The sequence below is a fragment of the Zootoca vivipara genome, chromosome 10, assembly GCF_963506605.1.
Source record: "Zootoca vivipara chromosome 10, rZooViv1.1, whole genome shotgun sequence".
Lineage (NCBI taxonomy): Eukaryota > Metazoa > Chordata > Lepidosauria > Squamata > Lacertidae > Zootoca > Zootoca vivipara.
This window is the reverse complement of record NC_083285.1, coordinates 54,435,611-54,453,768: the sequence shown is the minus strand read 5'-3', so window position 1 is coordinate 54,453,768 and position 18,158 is coordinate 54,435,611. Positions and strand designations below refer to the sequence as shown.

Genomic DNA, 18,158 nt, shown 5'->3' with positions numbered 1-18,158 from the left:
TCTAATAATTTCCAATAAGTGTATCTTTCTTGCACAAGCACACAGACAAATTTGGATAGACAGAGTTGGTGTGGCAAAGAGCGCAAGCTGTGCAATGGGATATTCCCACCCCCTTCAGATCTTACCCAGTTGCAAACTTGCAAGATCGCACTAGGATTAGGGTAATATGCAGTTCCCTCAGCTTTTCTCTGCAATATTCAGAGTCAGTGGGTAATAATATTGCTGGCCTTTGATTCAGGAACTGTTATAAAGGATTCTGCAATAACAGGTGGGGAGGGTGTGTGTTCAGAATGCTTGAAACGTGCTATTAAAATGCTGAGTATGGTTATGCTCGTATTTGGGCACAGGCGTTGCAAGTTGGACACCTATGCCAGGTGAGCAACCAGGAGCAGGCTGAAGATATACTATGGTACAGTGGTGGAGCACTGACCACTTCTTGGGGCATGGGGAGCACCTTGTTGTGTGGTAGTTGCTGGGATGACTGGGGACCGATAAGCTCTTTGAGGCAGGGTGCATACTGCTTCCATGGATTGCTGCTTTGTGACAGTATTTCAGCTTGTGTGCTTTAGGTTGTCCAGGATAACAGCGAACACCTCCATTTACTTAAACAAAGCTCTCCCTAAGGAGTTATTCAAGGCCCTTCTCTACGGCAGTGTACATAATCCTTTCGAATAGATGACCGGGGGTGGGGAGGCTGTGCCACATCCTTCTTCCAGCTTCCACTTTTGCCGGAGAGCAGCACTGGCTGACTGAACTGATGACTCCTTAAGCCTGATTAATTTTTTTCCATCATCATTTTGAAATTTAGAGCATGCCAACCTCCCCGTTCAAGGACTCGGTAAATCCATTCATGTCAGGTTCCATTGCTTTCTACTACATCACCCCTTGTCTTTGATGGGTTGGCTGAAACCTTTGCAGTGCAGCATTTCTGCAGGAAACAGACGAGTAAAGAAAGCTTTAACAATGCTACCATAGTCATAGAATCATAGAATTGCAGAGTTGGAAGGGACCATGTGGGTCATCTAGTCCAACCCCCTGCAATGCAGGAACCTTTTGCTTAACACGGGACTCGAAACCACGATCCTGAAATTAAGAGCTGAGCAGTGTTGGTGCATATGTCCCAAATTGCTGCTGTTATTCACTTTTTGCTTATCTAAAATATTTCCTTTTCTCTCCCCACCCACTAGATTACCATTCCCCTGAACTAGCAAAATGGCTGCTTTTTATAAAAAGTTGTATCTCAGTATCTCATAATAAGTCATTCTTGACTTCTGATGTTGCTTGCATCCCAATTCGCTAATCTTCCCTGATGTCACAGCAGGCATATGCTCATTGGGGTGTGGGGAAGGTTTCCTAGTGACTTGCCAGTGGTTTACTTGCTGTGATTCACAGAGAGACTGAGCCACCTGGGATCAGGCACTTGGACCTTTGACTCTGAATCCCAGCTCCAGAAGTAACTTTTTAAATTAAATGTAACTCTTTCATTTCTGTCTAAATGCTACGGGCTTTGGAATATGATTCCTTGTTTGCTCAGTTATGGAGTGGCTTCAGAGCCTGAAGATGAAAACAGAGAGATGGCACTTGCTGCTTGTTTGACTCTGAAATTTTAAAACTAGCATTAACTTCAATGGTGCTACAAGCAGGACAAGTTATGGCTAATGTTTTGTGATACTCCATATCAAATGTTCACAGAGCAGGGAGCAGGACTGAGTCTATAGTTCCAGTTCCTGACCTCCACACATTCATCCATAGATCTGAATAAAGTACCGCTGGGTCGACGTATCATCCACAAATTTGGTGTAAAATGTGGAGGATTGGGTTTTTGTTGGGAGTGAAATGCAACAGTGTACCATGGGCAGGGTTGGATTGTGGCTGTACACATCTTTTCATACATGTACTTAGAAAACATTAAAAAGGTACAGTGGTGCCTCGCTAGACGAAATTAATTCGTTCCATGAGTCTTTTCTTATAGCGAAAAATTCGTCTAGCGAATCCCATAGGAATGCATTGAAATTTTTTTGATTTTTTTTTTGCCCATAGGAATGCATTAATTGAATTTCAATGCATTCTTATGGGAAACTGCGATTCGCTAGAATTTTTCATAAAACGCATTCATCTAGCGAGGCAACCTCCGCTCGAAAAATCCTTTCGTTAAGCGGAAATTTCGTTAAGCAGGGCATTCGTTAAGCGAGGCACCACTGTAAAGGGACCCCTGACCATTAGGTCCAGTCATGACCGACTCTGGGGTTGCGGCACTCATCTCACATTATTGGCTGAGGGAGCTGGTGTACAGCTTCCAGGTCATGTGGCCAGCATGAAAAAGCCGCTTCTGGAGAACCAGAGCAGCACACGGAAACGCCGTTTACCTTCCCGCCGGAGCGGTACCTATTTATCTGCTTGCACTTTGACGTGCTTTCGAACTGCTAGGTTGGCAGGAACTGGGACCGAGCAACAGGAGCTCACCCCGTCGCGGGGATTTGAACCGCCGACCTTCTGATCAGCAAGTCCTAGGCTCCAAGGTTTAACCCACAGTGCCACCCGTATCCTTAGAAAACATTAGGTGCCCTATAAATGAATAATGGTGATGGTGATGGTGATGGTGATGGTGATGATGATGATGATGATGCCTGCAGCACAGGAAGACTTCTAGTGCTATGCTCTAGCCTAGCACCAGAAATTTAGGCAAGTATCCATGCATTGCCCACATGGTTGGGAAATGCTTGCTGTCACTGGTAGAGAGTGAGCATTGTACAATCACCTAGGCAACAGAGGTCCATTTTGTCTCCTCATGTCACTGCCCCAGAAGCTAGGCAAGCATCCCTGGGTTGCCTAGGCAACTGTGCAATGCTCACTCTCTTCTGGCAAGAAGGACCATTGCACAGTTTTTTAGGCAATGCAGGGATGCCTAATGTCCAGAGTCATGGGAGGTGGAGACTCACAGTGGAAGCAGGCAGTGACTCATGCTAGTGAAATGTGGGCAGGTAAGAACAGGACCTTGGACAGCTCTGAAAGCCAGTAGCAACTGTATAGTAGATGTTGCCTTTGCGGGGAGTTGGTGCCACACGAAGCCTTATGCAAGCAGACAAAACCTGGAGTGTGGTAGGCCTTGCCTTGCAGGAGTTGTTAAAGGGCAATCACCTCATTCTGTAGTCCTCAAGGCAGCAGAGACAGAGGTACTGCAAAGGACTCATCCCCTGAGTCAGTGAATGGTGGCAGGGCTGTGGCTTCTGGTTGGGAGTGTCCTGAACAAGATACTGGCAGATCTTCCCCACATCCACGAAGGAAGCAGTTTGTCATACCCTGCAAGAACCTTGTCCAAGAAATATGGCCCTCTTGCTGAGAGTGGCCAAACTCTGGTTTGAAGGGTTTCTTTTGGTTTAAAAAGGATGAGGGGAATCCTTGGCCATCTCATAACACCCCACCTTGACAGTTCTTAGAATTTCACCCTACCCCTAAAGATTAATCCAATCTTCAGAGGGTGTCCCCGCCCCCAGCCAAGCTTATAAAAATCACCAGACCCAGCACTCCTTACGACTAAACACATAAGACACCACTAAAACCGACCAACCGTATAAGAACAACAACTGCTATTTTTATGGAACATAAAACAGCATTATGCCTAAAGATGAAAAAGAACAATAAAACATTTTAACTCTGAAGATAAGATACGAAAAGACAATAAATAAAATGCCTTGTAAATCACCGAAAATGGTTACTTCTAACAGAACCTTGTTTGCATTCCAAAGCACTATAGAAGTTTTCAGGTTTCCCTCCAATTTATTAAAAAATGGCCTAACAACAATAACAATAATTTTATTATTTATAACCCACTCATCTGGCTGGGTTGTCCTGGCCACTCTGGGAGGCTTCCAACACATATAAAAACATAATAATATGAATACAGCATTTAATCTTATTCATAACAGCAAGATCTCCCCAGTTTACTTCATCACTGGTAACGAAGTGAAGTTGCTAGAACAGGGATGAGGAGTTTGTGGCCCTCTGAACATGGTGGGGACTCCCAGCTTCCCCCAGTAAGCAAGATCCATGTAAGTGTTCCCCATCGCTGGGCTAGTGATGGATATAGGAAACCCAGCTTCAAAACCCCGGTCAGCCATGAAGTTGACAAAATGGTATCTTGATATGGTTGCTGTTCGGTTGCCCAGATCTATTTGGAGAAAAGAGGGAATGGAAACATACAAACAAACTATAGAGCTGATTGTCTGTCTGTCTGTCTGTCTGTCTGTCTGTCTGTCTGTCTGTGTGATATATATCAAGTTAATCTGTGTCATCTGATTTATAATATTATGGATTTATGTTTATTTTTAAAAAACCACCCTTCTCTTTCTTTGTGGGCATCAAGGAGCAGGCCGTTTCTATGACAACATTGAGGATATGATTGGCTACAGGCCATGGCCCTTGGTTAAAGTGTGCTGGCTCTTTCTCACACCTGGAGTTTGTCTGGTAGGTAGATTGTATCTTTTGTGCCATGTTTTAGGTCATTAATGCATCTCTGAATGAGGATGAAACATTGAACTTTCCATGAGGATTGCAGTAAAGAACTTATTGTTCTTCTGATGCAGTGTTGCTCAAGTAACAATGTAGTTCAGAATACTAAAAACAGAATAAAATTTCAAACATTTAAAAACTACCCTAAACAGGGCTGCCTTCAGATGCCTTCTAAAAGTCAGATAGTTGTTTATTTCCTTGACATCTGATGGGAGGGCGTTCCACAGGGCGGGCGCCACTACCGAGAAGCCCCTCTGCCTGGTTCCCTGTAACCTCACTTCTCGCAGTGAGGGAACCGCCAGAAGGCCCCCATTCCCCCTGCTTATTGGCCATACTAGCTGGGAGTTGTAGTCCACACCATCTGGAGGGCGCCAGGTCAGGAAGGGAAGCCCAAGAGGATCTTCACAACCACCTCTCCATGGGCCACCATGACTCAAGTTCAGTGTGGGTTGTCTTTCCCTTCACAGCTTAAATCATTCTGCTACGAAGTATCAAATTATAAATATCAGTATACAGCCCTTTTCCAGAGTTATCTTCTCATTGCACTTAGCATAGCAGTCATGCTTTCTGCTTTTGTCTTCTTCAGGCCACCTTCCTGTTTTCACTCATTAGGTACACACCGCTCACGTATAACAAAGTATACGAATATCCACCATGGGGTATTGCTGTGGGCTGGTTGATGGCACTGTCCTCTATTATCTGCATCCCGTTGTATGCTGTGTTCATCCTTCTGAAAACCAAAGGATCATTAAAAGAGGTAAAAGAAAGTGAGGCATCTCTAAGGTCACAGAACCTTGGTTTGCTATTGGGTAGGGCTGTTCACTGGCTCACAAGATGTGAAATTGGCAGCTTCGGTGGTTTTTGTTGTAGCACAGAAAGTCAGAATGGCCTTGGTTTGCTGTGTCCCAGAATAATTGTGCATTAGTGACATCCTAAGTAATGAAGTAATGCTCTGGTTATTACAGAGAACCTAACCATGAATTCTGCTTAATTGAAGGCATTCCTTTTTTTATTAGCATATTTAAAAGCATACCTGGCTTGATATGCGTGCAGTTCCCATTGAACAACAGATTGCCACCATACATTGGATTGAGTATGGCAGACCAAGAGCCATATGCAAGGCCCTTGTTGGACTGTTACATCAAGGAAATGGCCAATCTGTTTGGGGAAAGGAAGACCCCTATACAACAGCAGAAACCACGCCAAACTATGGTTTAGGAAAGTTTACTGTTTTTGGGTAATGTGTGAATGGACAGATCATTGTTTGTGATTGTGATGTTGATGTTATTTATTTATTTAATAAATGTTTAGCCCACCTTCAACACCCCAAGTTGTTAAAAACCCAATCAATATAACAAGAGCATGCTAAAAGTCAAGTTACTAAAATCTGATTGGCAAACTAAAATCAGAGACCGTGGTTTGAAGTAAGTTGGGAAACCAGGGTTTGTCGCAGCTATGGTTTGATGCGGTGTCTGAACTGACAAATTACAGCTCCAAAGGTTGGAGTGCTGAGCAGATGAGAGCAACCAAGAAGTTTTAAACTATGATTTGCTTGCAAATTTGGAATGGGGGTGGGCAGACCTTTACCTAATTTTATGCAGCCCTGAGCCTTTGGGAGAGGAAAAATGGAGAAGGGAGTCAAAATTAGTGGAGTGATGGAAAGATGAGAGGGGAAAGCTCTCTGCAAGTGATCAGTTCATAACTCTGGCAAGAATGATCTGTCTTCTCCCCAGCTACCTGATCTTCCCTTCCCACTGCATATTTTTCACTTGTTTGTGCCCTTTGCCTCATCTGTGTGTTTTCCTCAAGGCTCCCCTTCCTTTTCAAATGGGCTACATGTAATACAATGACACTTTTTCTTGTGTGTGATAAGGTGGGCACCTACCTGAAGGGGAACGAGGGATGTGGTTCACTTGTTGACAGGGAGTGAATTGCGAGTGGAGTTGTTGAATGGGGTGGGGGAGAGGTGGCAGAAAGATAGAGTGAGAAGGGGCAGCCCTGCCTGCCTCTGGTATTATCTCCTCCCACCACTGGCATGAAATCCCTGGCATGAAATCCCCACTGCAGAGGGAATGAGGCCCTCAATGGAAGAAAGTTCCCCCACCCTGATTTGGACGCATGCAGCTTGTTCTGGGGTTCTAAAACAATGCTTCATACAAACCACAGTTTGATTGTGATGTCTAAATCGAGCCGTTGACTTTTAATCTTGTGCATCTTTGGTGCAAAATCATTGCTGTTGGCTTGCTGAAAACTGCAGCTTTTGGAATGACAGATAATTTGAAAAGGATGAAATTCAATCTTCTAGGTGCACACCTCGTTGGGTGGTGTGTCTGCATTTTTCCTGGTGAAGCAATTTAAGTTGCAGTGACAAGTGGCTGGGAAATCTCACACACTTGCACTGAAGAGAATGAACTTTGCAGAGGGTGCCCTTCCTAGTGCTCTGACCTCCGGGAAGGTGATGTTGTGCCCGCAGGCCCTTGTTTACTGACTAGGGATTCTAACATAATGAGGAATGACAGGCTTTATGCCGGCGCTGATTTAATGTCCACCTCAGGTGGACAAGTTGTGAGGCAAAGCCCCGGACAGGGAAGAAAAGGAAGGGGAGCCTTGAGGAAAACACACAGATGAGGCAAAGGGCACAAACAAATGAAAAATATGCAGTGGGAAGGAAAGATCAGAAATATTGCATTATAAGAAGACTTCGCTGTTTCCAGTTGGGTGTACCCACAGCTACATGTAATACAATGGCACTTTTTTTCTTGTGTGTGATAAGGTGGGCACCTACCTGAAGGGGAACGAGGGATGTGGTTCACTTGTTGACAGGGAGTGAATTGCTAGTGGAGTTGTTGACAGGTAGACAACTTTTTTGTTTGGGGAGGGAGAGCAAAGGTTGTGTTTTCAGGAGACAATTTGGTTCTACCTTGATGTTGCCTTTAACACCTTTGAAGACAGCTGCACCATTTCCAGTCAACTGTGTTGACGCAGCATGCCTCATATGGTCAGAGTGGAATGAAAAGGGATATCCTTTGTTCTCTGGAGCAGGGGTTCCCAACAAAATTTTCTCGAGGACCCCTCATCATGCCGCTATTGTGACAAGGACCCCCATTAATTCCTAATCCTAAAATTAAAAAGTCAGAGCCAAATTAAGAGTCTTTTTATAAGAGTCCAGGGAGGAGGGAGGGGAATGGAGAAGACAGGGTACCTGCGCAGTAGCGCACAAATGAAGCTGACGCATGCAAAGCATCTTGGGGAGGTGAGCGTTAGTAGAGTGTTTGTAAAGCGCCACCTAACGGCATACAGCAGAACTACTGCCTCATCTAATTCTAGTTTTGCACTAGACGCTGCTCATGCAGGAAGCGGCCAAAACAAAAAATCTGTTATCATACGAAATATATTTAATATATTTTTATTCTAATAGCATCTTGTGGACCCCTCTGGCATAGCTCGCGGACCCCTGGGGGTCCCCGGACCACCTGTTGGGAACCACTGCTCTGGAGGTTTTAATTCACCACTGCTGAGATATTAACTGTAGGATCTTTAAATGTGTTGTCTTCAATATGCAGTACTTTCCTGTCTTCAAGTCATAAAATGATGAGCTTAGGAATCTGAACATCTCCATGGTTGAGGATTGCACTGGAAAGGAATAATAATAATTGCCATAATTAAATAGGTTTCTGAGCCTCTTTTCTCCTTGCAACACTCTAACAGCACAGAAGTAAGTCCTTTTGAATTCAATGGGGACTACTCCTTGGCAAATGGGGTTAGGGCTGTAGCCTTAGTGATTTACAGAAAGTAAAAACCATGTGATATTGACAATTCTTAATTTACACACTTATTATGGAGACATTGATTTACTGGCCAGCTGCAAAAGGGGACCAGGAGCCCCCACCATTGGATGAGGGAGTGCAAGTGGCAAGTTACAGCTGCTGAAATTCCCTCTTCTACACGACAAGGATTAGAAAGTGGCCAGTATAACACCATTTAAAAGTGGGGGAAGGATCCAGAGTGGAATTTGGGAAGTTACCAAGCATATAGAAAAATGAGTCTTGCTGAAGCAAAACCAGCAAGTCTTCTGTAAGGCTAAGGCTTGTTTTACTAATCCAGGCATAGGAGACCTCTGGGCCATGGGTCTTACTAGGGCCACCAGGCCTCTGAATTGGCCTGCCAGGCCATTTTGGGCAAACCACCTGAAATATACTCGGAGTCGAGAGTGAATTTCATGCTCTTTATTCAGCTCATAGTCATCAAGGAGAAGAAGAGAAGAACGGCTCTTTCCCCAAAACCATCTGCTTATATACATTATTTACACAATGGGCCTTGCGTGATTGGCTACTTCAGGGCTACACCTGTGGGCCAATCAGGTTGTGGATTGACTTCTGCCTGCAGCCTGATTGGCTGCTCCTACAGGCCAATCAGGTTGCAGATTCACTTCTGCCAGCCGCCTGATTGGCTGCTCCTGCAGGCCAATCAGGTTGCAGATTCACTTCTGCCAGCCGCCTGATTGGCTGCTCCTGCAGGCCAATCAGGTTGCAGATTCACTTCCACCTGGAGTTGGATTGGATAGCTCCTGCTGATTCTGAATCCTATTGTTCTAGGATTCAGCTCAGTACATAACACCACCCCTACCTGTCATTCACTTGACATCAGGGATGGAGATAAGACATGTATTATCTACGCTCTTAGCACTGTGCACCATAGCTCTAAGATCAGAGATAAGCTTCTGACTTCTTTTTGACAATAAATTGTCAAAGTTCAGGCAGCACCTGCAATCTAAGTGCTGTGAGACCACACCACTAAGATAAGAAGAAATAGCTCTCTGCTGCTGCCTTTTACTATCAAAGAGCAACCAGAGGCACCACATAACTTTAAGTCTAGGGTTGTTTTTCCTCAGGTTAGTTCCATGACCAACTGTTCTAGGGCACAGTCATTTAGGGTATCTAGCAATGTTACCTCTTTGTTTATGTGAACATACATTTACCAGTCTATGTGAAGTTATTGGTCCATTATTGCATTTCGTCTTCTGGATGGTTCCTTAGTTTCATTCAGCATCTCAGGATAACTCTGGACATTTAGTACAGTTGTACCTTGGAAGTTGAACACCTTAGTTCCCAAACTTTTTGGCTCCTGAACGCCCCAAACCCGGAAGTGACTGTTCCGGGTTTGCGAACTATTTTTGGAAGCCAAACATCCGATGGGGCTTCGGTGGCTTCCGATTGGCTGCAGGAGCTTCCTGCAGCCAATCAGAAGCCGCACTGAACGTTTTGGATGCCGAATGGACTTCCAGAACAGATTCCAGTTGACTTCTAAGGTACAACTGTATCTTCCCAGTACTAACTTACTCTTTGCTCCAGGTATTACCATCCACAGTGAGTATGTGGATGAGTCTGCCCTTTTTGGGGTTTTCTAGCTTGTATGTCTTTGACATCCATATTGGTGTCTCCTCCATTATGCCCTCCCCTGTTCTTCCTATAGATCTTTATCTCAAGATAAGTGCCCCCCCCACTGTTTCTGTCGCTATTCCACCGGGTTTCTGCTCTGCTCACTATATCATCTATCCTTTTCTTTAAAATCAAGCACTTTAGCTCACCCTTCTCGGCTTGGAGTCTTCAAGCATTAGTACATAAACACCTGCACAGGATGTGTCTCCATGTCTCTGGCATATGCATTTTGCCCTACGATGCTGTGGCCTCTTTGAATCAGCCTCTGTTCCAGCTGGCTGGGGAACAGCAATGCCTGAGCAGGATTAAAGGGCCCTGGTGTGGAATCGGCTTGAGACAATAAAAAGAAACTACAGCACCAATAACCAAGAAATAGACAGCATTAAACCATTAGTACTGGATTGCCTTGTTGATTTCAGTTTATTGTCTTAGCCAAAGGCCATAACAAATACCACTGAATATACCGTAGTTAGCATGCACAGATGGGGAAAACAATATAAAATAGAACAATTAAATATATACAAATGGAACAAATATCAACTCTCCCCCATTTTATGTTTTAACAAAATTAAAATAATGAAGATTTATTTTATTTTTTTAAAAAAAACCATTTGGTTCAGAGCAATTCTTGCACAACATTTAATTAGGTGAAAACAAAACAATTATTATTATTATTATTATTATTATTATTATTATTATTAAGAAACCCCAGTGCAAAACATCCTAGCAGCCAGATGATCTGGTTTGCCAAGTTACTTAATTCCACCAGAAATGAAATCTAGGCCTTTAGGAAACCCAGAAAAGCAAGAACAGCACCAGTTTTGCTTAATTTCTGATATTTCCTCATAACAGGAAAGCTAACATTTTCTTCAGTGTATCTGAAGAAGTGTGCATGCACACGGAAGCTCATACAAAATAAAATAAAATAAAATAAAAACTTAGTTGGTCTTTAAGGTGCTACTGAAGGAATTTTTTTTATTTTCTTCTATCATTCAAGTAGCTTAGAAAAATATTAAAAACGAAACAAAAACAAAAAATACAATTCTTAAAGTACAACCAGATGAGAACAGAACTGTCATAACAATCATTTTAACAATAAATGACATTGAGAAGGTCATTGTGAAGAACAACCATCAATTCAAATAGAAACACACACCCAGTGTTTATAGCACTATTCACCTGGTCACCTCTTTTTGTGCTTTGTCAATAATAGATTCAGATTTGAAGAAAATCTCCTAGGGAAATATTTGGATGGACCTGCCGTGAAAATACAGGCAGTGAAGAACTAGTGAGAAACCCAAGTGCGATTTATATTTAGCAGGGGGGGGGAGATCCCCCACCGCAGGCCTCATTCCAGTTGTGGGCGGGGCTAGAGGCAAAAGTGGACGGTGCAATGGATGCGATTCTTACAGGAGGCTACATTCCACCCATGCAGATAAGTCGGATGTTTCTACCTTCCTATATACACACATATTACTCTCCACCCAAGCAAATGGCATTATAATGGTACAAGGACATATTCCAACCAGGCAAAAGCACTTGAGAGAGTGCAGAGCAGGGGGCCATGAGGGTCATGGCCAGGGAAGTGGCTGTGGCTTAGGGGGAATCCTCAGGACCAGGAAAAGAGGCCTGGAGAGCTGGATTTGACCGAGTGGAGCCTTCTTGGAGCAGCTCCTGCTATTGCTTTATTAATTTATTTACAGCATTTTCAACCCAACACTTTCTCCAGAGGGTTTACAGCTAGGAGTGGACTAAATAGGCTAATTCCATCTGGATGCAGTTTTGTTAGCATTTAATGTTCCGTTCCTCTTTGTGTGGAGTATTTTTTTTAAAAAAAGAGCACATGAAAAGTCCACATTGAAATTGCGCACATTTTCTATGTGCTTTGTACATAAAACACACACTTGCAAGGTTTTTCAATGCATTCTGTCACAAAATATGCATCTTTATGTGAAATGCATATTTTTCCCACATGTGTCTTGCACACTGGAGCTGTGTTGCAAAATCTGTGAGCTGATGTGGGGGGTCGGGGCTCAATTTTGATAGGTGGGCAGGTCCAGTAACATGCCAATCACATGCTTCTGAATACCAGTTTCTGGAAGCCACGGCTGTTGTGCTGAGGTCCTGCCTGCAGGTTTCCCATAAGCGTCTGGCTGGACATTGTGAGAACAGGTTGCTGGGCACTGCCTTTTACTGAATTGAACCATTGCTCAATCTAATTCAGGGGTGGCCAACTTCCAAGAGACTGCGATCTACTCCCAGAGTTATAAACTGGCAGTGATCTACCCCCTTTTTGGGGTTCAGGTCAAAGTTGATGAGTTTTTTTTTAAGAAGGTGGAAAGCCCAGTTTTTGGGGGTGCTGGGCAAAAATGTTGAGCTTTTTTTAGGGGAGCCAAAGTTGTTGTTGAGATCTACCACAGCCATCCAGTGATCTACCAATAGATCGCAATCTACCTGTTGGATGTGCCTGATCTAATTTAATCTTACCTATACTGACTGGCAATGGCTCTCCAGGGTTTCAGGCAGGAATCTTTCCCATCCATACCTGGAAGCACCAGTGATTGGACTTGGGACCTTCTGCATGCCAAGCAGTTGCCCTACAGTTGAGCGACATCCCTTCCGCTACTTTCCTTCTACTTTATGCTATAAAGTGTGCACCACATTGGCGTTACTGAAAGTCACTTCTATTTGACATGGGCTTGGTAGGAGGAAGGGGTCTCATACTTTGAATCAATCCCAGAAGTGATTAAACAACAACAACAACAACAACAACAACAACAACCTACACACTTTGCAGCAAACTGCATTTCTGTGAATTTATTCTCGTCCTTGAAAAGTTTTGGAAAATTAAATGATAAAAAAAAAACTTTGAGTTAACAGCCCACTCCCTTGCTGACATATCATTCTGATTTGGTGCCTTCTGCTCACACGAAGAATTCTAGATTTATTATGTTTAGAAGGCTTTTGTAGAAACATCAGAGTAACTAATTAACTCCAGGAAACACTTTCAAAAATGAAAGCATTTCTTCTTGCTTCTGGGATTCCAGTAATGATAGGAACAGGCAGGCATATGTACTTTCCTGCCATCGTATTTTTCAAACTCCTCTCAGCAATCCTGAGGGCTAGAGACTTCATTAAACAAACAAACAAAATGAGAACTGAGATTCTTAAGGCTTCATCACAAGCTTCCAGGCCTCATGTTGCACGCAGCAGCTGGGTTAAGCAGTGCTTCATGAAGCAGAGCAATGTACCCAGTCCTGATATTGTGAAGTGCCAAGGTTAATTAACTTTGCAAAACTCCCAGATGCAAATCCTGACATTTAACTAACCTATGCTAGTGCATGCTTTTAGTTTAAGGGTGTGAAGGGTGCTGTTAATTTCCTCTATTGTTTTAGACAGTTACTTCCTATATGCCTGTGTGCCGCCTTGAGTCTCGGTCTGAGCAAAAGGCGGGATATTAATATTACTAGTATTAATAAAAAGTGGGTGCTCTTGCCATGGCACCAGATTGGGCCAGATCTTGAGCATTTTATCAAAAGGAGAAAGCAACTCCATGGTACTGAAAAAAATTTGCACTGGAACTAACTGCTACTGCTTGAAATGATGGTTACAAATAAGCCGTTTGAGGGCTTGCTCTGGATGAAGAGCCGGCAGTGCAGCAGCCTGAAAAACGTGAAGCTTAAGAAGGTTCAGCACAGCCAGCTGTGGCTTGTGAGGCTGGTGGGTGGAGGCAGCAGCATCCTTCCATTGGCAGCTTTGCACTTGTCGAGATGGGGCAAGGCAAGAGAGTGAGATCAGGGGAACTCCAGGGTGGTGGTAACCTCCAACTGTGAATGTATCTGTGGGGCTGCTGCCATTCACCTCCACACCTCTCCCAACCTTGTCCCAGCACACCCACCAAGAGGTCACCATTACCACCATCAGCTGCAAGTAGCATAGGGGAGGAATTTGATTCAGGTTGCATTTAAAGTCCATCTATCACTATGCTCTGTCTGAAATCAAAAGCAACTGAAACACACCAACCTGTATTTCAAGCCAAACATATATTTACTTGCAGGTAGGTAGCCATGTTGATCTGACGTAGTCGAAACAAAATAAAAAAATTCATTCCAGTAGCAACTTAGTTGGTCTCTAATGTGCTACTGGAAGGAATTTTTTATTTTGTTTCGAATATATTTACTTGGTTAACTTAAGGGTAGTTGAAGCTGTCCATTATCACAAGCAGAGATACTGCTCTGGCCTACTAAAATGCTGAAATAAGACAGATTAATACCCTGTTCTGCTGCGGGTTGGGGCGCATGGAGGAAGTGGCAATGGATTTTAGAATTTCATCCAGTGAGTAAATGTCTGAAACGAAGCAAGTCAGGACCCTGGCCAGCTCCCATGGGGCCCTGCTACTTGAGCTGGCATGATGTCTCAGCTAACAAAGCTATAAAAAGGCTAGCAGGGCATGCCTTTCAAATGGCTGTGTCCCCTTAGCAGAGCTGTTTGCATTGTTTTAAAGGGCCTGTGACCTAGTCTGCACTTGCATGCTCCTGTGGAGCAGTTCCAGGGGAATCACCTACTAATTCACACTGTTCTTCTGTCGTTCATCCAGACGAGCAAGAAGCACTATCAGAGTTTGAGGGCGCATTCCAGCCAGGCAAAAACTCTCCACTGTGGGGTGTGGCTGGAGGAGAGGGGTGTGGCTGAGGAGGTGTGGCCTAGGGAGTGTCCCAAGGACCAGATAGAGAGACCTGGAGGATCACACTTTGAGGTGTCCCAGGATGCTTTGCTGTTCTCCCCAAACCTGTGCCAACCGCACTACCTATCCACTCATCTGTAAGCACTGCTGAATGTTTATTGGGCTCTACCATATGTCGACAAAAAGTGAGCCTAAAGGCAAAATGGATCAGAATGTTACATTGTTTCCCTTCTGCTCTTTTAGATGTGTCTTCCAATAATCATGTTTTAGGAAGTACAATGGATTTGCTCGTGGAATGCCTTTGCCCAGAGCAATGGATACAGATGGCTATTGAGTGCTGGTCTGTCTAACAGCTTCATTGACAGCTACATTGTCTGCTCCTTGCTTGTCTTTCTACAGCGGTTACACCAGCTCACTTCTGCAGCAGAGGACTTGCCCCAGCCCAAGAAGCACCTGATTGGACTGTGCTTCAAGCCGGAAGGTCAACATCCAGGCAAGGATGTGCTCATCACCACAGAGAAGGAAACCAACTTCTAGACCTCCCAGGGAAGAACTTCTTTACCTTCTGGAGACATCTCTCATTATTTCTTTTGTCTTCTGCTTACATCTGGGATGAGTTGCTGCTCAGGGTCCCTTAAGATGCCAGCACCTTCTTCCCTTTGCATTTACTTAGCATACAGACTGGAATAGGGCCAATGGAACAGTCACTGTAGAGGTGGAAAATTGTCTGTGAAGAGTCCACAGCTCAGAGGAAACCTGAATTCCTGTTTACTGGCAGTGCTAGGGGATTGAACCTGGCATATTGTGCATGCAACACAGGTGCTTTAACCACTGTGCTATACACTCCTTCCCATTTATAAGAAATAAATTAGCAGCAAGATGTCAGAAAAGACAGCGAATAAAGCTAGCCAGTTCAAGTTCCTGGTGACTTCCTGAAAGTTTCTTCCACTGCTGGCTTAACTCACTGGCAAAAACATTTCGCGTTCCTTGAACACCTGAATCTTTAGCCATATCTGCATGACCTAACTGCAGGAATTGTAGCAAATTTGGTGGATTACTGTTGTGTTGTTTTTAATTTTAAAATTCACAGAGATCTCTGCTGTAGGTGAGATTCCTTTTTTATTTTTATCTTAAGAAGAGTGGCAACAATCCGCATTTGGATGTAGAAACTAGAGCTTGATCGCTCAACCTCTCCCATTCGGCAGGAGGCCCTGGAGGGGGGAAAGGTGATAAATTGGAAGCAAGATGAGTTTGTCAGAAAAAGAGCATGTCAAAGCCACTTAAGATCTTTCTCTTTTTTCCCCTTTAAGAAGAGACTTGTGCAGAAAGGAAATGGAGCAGGCAGTATTTCAGCTTGAATATCCATTGTTTGATTCAGCTCTGTGTGACATCCTTGAGTTGCTAGAAAAACTTGAGAAATGCAAGTTGAATGCAACTGCCATATAAGTAAATGCCAAAACTGCATTAGAAGTGCAGGACGGTCTGGATCATATAGGAGATAACAAAGCTGAAGTCTCTGACCGCATGATGCTAGCTTAGCATTTGTGATACAGAGGTTGGCATATGGTCTGTGGCACAAAATAAGAGGTAGTGGGGGTGGGAGGGAAATGGAAGGCGCAAGCTAGAAAATCAATTTCTGTGCACAGAGTCCTGGTTTGCTCTCATTTATTTCTTGTGTAAATGTTCACTGCTAACCAAGGTCAATTCAATATCCTAAACACCAAGAGGGAACTCTTTTTGCATTGTGAATGTTGTGGCTGCAGCTAGGGATGTTGGAGAATTCTGACGAAAATGGAAACAGGAGTGGAAATTGCCTGTGTTTGTTTATTTGTCCCATGTCCAGAAATCCATTGAGTATGATCAGTAATTGCTGCTGCTGTTGCTTTCAGCCCTCAAATGATAAGCAATTGATTCCAACCCTCCTCTCCCATATTTGCATTGTGTTTCCTTTGTATTCCTTGCAGAATTTCGGAGAAGAGCAAAAGAGTTAAAGGTTTACTGCATCTCAGTTTGCTTATTGCTTCAAGGAGAGTGAATTGCATAAACTTGGATTAAAATGCAGGTTGAGCCAAATTCCACCTCCACCCCTAGATTAGGCAAAGTGTGCTGTCTCAGTAATGGAAAGGCCGGTTCTGAAATGGTCAAATCATATACTGTACTGTACCATGAATATGATTTGGAGCCAGGGTCCATTTCAGCACTTGGAACTTCTTGGCCAGTTGTTGAGAGCCCAGTGCCTGGTAGGGCACACCAGCACTAAAACCTACCTTTGGCCCCCATGTCAGGTAGATGGGTCTGTGAGTCACCATTCACATTTCCCACAATGACCCAGAACAGTTGCCTGTTTCTTGTTCTGCTATGGCAAAACTTATGCACACTTACCTAGGACAGTCTCTTCAAATTTTCATAGGATCTGTTTGTAGACAATAGTTTCATCCAATGCAGCACTAAGTTGAAGTCTCTTAGTGGTATACTTGTTCCACTGGAAAAATGTGTTGCACCAATGGAGCATTGATGCATGAGTGAATGCATAAGCAGCTTGTTGGTAACTTTGTTGTGCAGTCTCTTTTGGAACAAGTTTCTGCTAGCACAACTGTTGCAGTGGATTCCTCTGTTGCATAACATTAAAACTCAGCCACCCACTTGCACAAGAACCCTTGCAAGAAAACACTCAATACAGCCCATAGAAATGATGTGCTCATCAGAGTTTTGATCTGTCAGGTTTTTTTTTCCACCAGCAGAAGTTATTCCTAATTCCAAGGTGTTCATCAGCAACTTGAATGTTCATAAAAAGCCATCTAACTCTTGTTTACAGCATTTGTGTGTACAGAAGACATCCCATAAAGGATTGACAAGTGGTGTTTGTTTGTTTTTTTAAAAAAACTCTGCTCCCATGCCTTCCCTAGCAGCCTGGTATGTATAAATGAAGCAACTGAAGTGTTTCCTATCACTTTGGGCCAATTCCCAGTCTTCAGTGGTTCCTGGTAGAGTGCCACAGAAGCACAGGAGGCAATAAGTTTGCAGCCAGGTGGTGTCCATGCCGTTTGCCGGAATCCTAAGCTACCACTATTTTGCAAATCGCAACAGCCACAAAAGACTTCGCATTATCAATCCAAATAGTGCTCCCATCTGACAATCTCTCAGCTGCCAGCAATGGCCCCCCATGTTCCTTTGGCACCCTGTTTGCAAAATTTAACAATTCCAAAATACAGACGCGCTTTCACAATATTAATATACTGCCTTCGGCTGTACTTGAGGGTTGATTTCAAAAAAACTCCACTGGAAAAATGGTTATGTCCACGTGGAGATGGCAGTATTGAGTCAGTGGCTCATGTGCTTCTGGCTTGCACTCTTTATAAAGATTTGATGAGTGGGGTTATTACCCCTCTATTATTGTCCATGTCGGGTTGCTCAACCATTGTGACTGTGTCCTTTCTTTTAGCAGATCAAGATGATCAGGTGACAGCGAAAACAGCAAGGTTTTTAGTGGGTACAATTAGAATAAGATCTATTATTTGAATATTGAT

The 18,158-nt window shown here is 43.7% G+C and overlaps 1 protein-coding gene across 2 annotated transcripts in view; it reads left to right on the top strand.

The window, feature by feature from the left end:
* Positions 1 to 17,499, top strand: part of SLC6A12 (solute carrier family 6 member 12) — a 50,353-nt gene extending 32,854 nt beyond the window's left edge. For both annotated transcript variants that reach the window (XM_035126911.2, XM_060279970.1), the window contains exons 13-15: positions 4,364 to 4,464; positions 5,096 to 5,266; positions 15,031 to 17,499. In XM_035126911.2, coding sequence (XP_034982802.1) covers positions 4,364 to 4,464; positions 5,096 to 5,266; positions 15,031 to 15,168 — 410 coding nt within the window. In that variant the 3' untranslated portion in view covers positions 15,169 to 17,499. The remainder of the gene's footprint in view (positions 1 to 4,363; positions 4,465 to 5,095; positions 5,267 to 15,030) is intronic.
* The last annotated feature ends 659 nt before the right edge of the window (positions 17,500 to 18,158 follow it).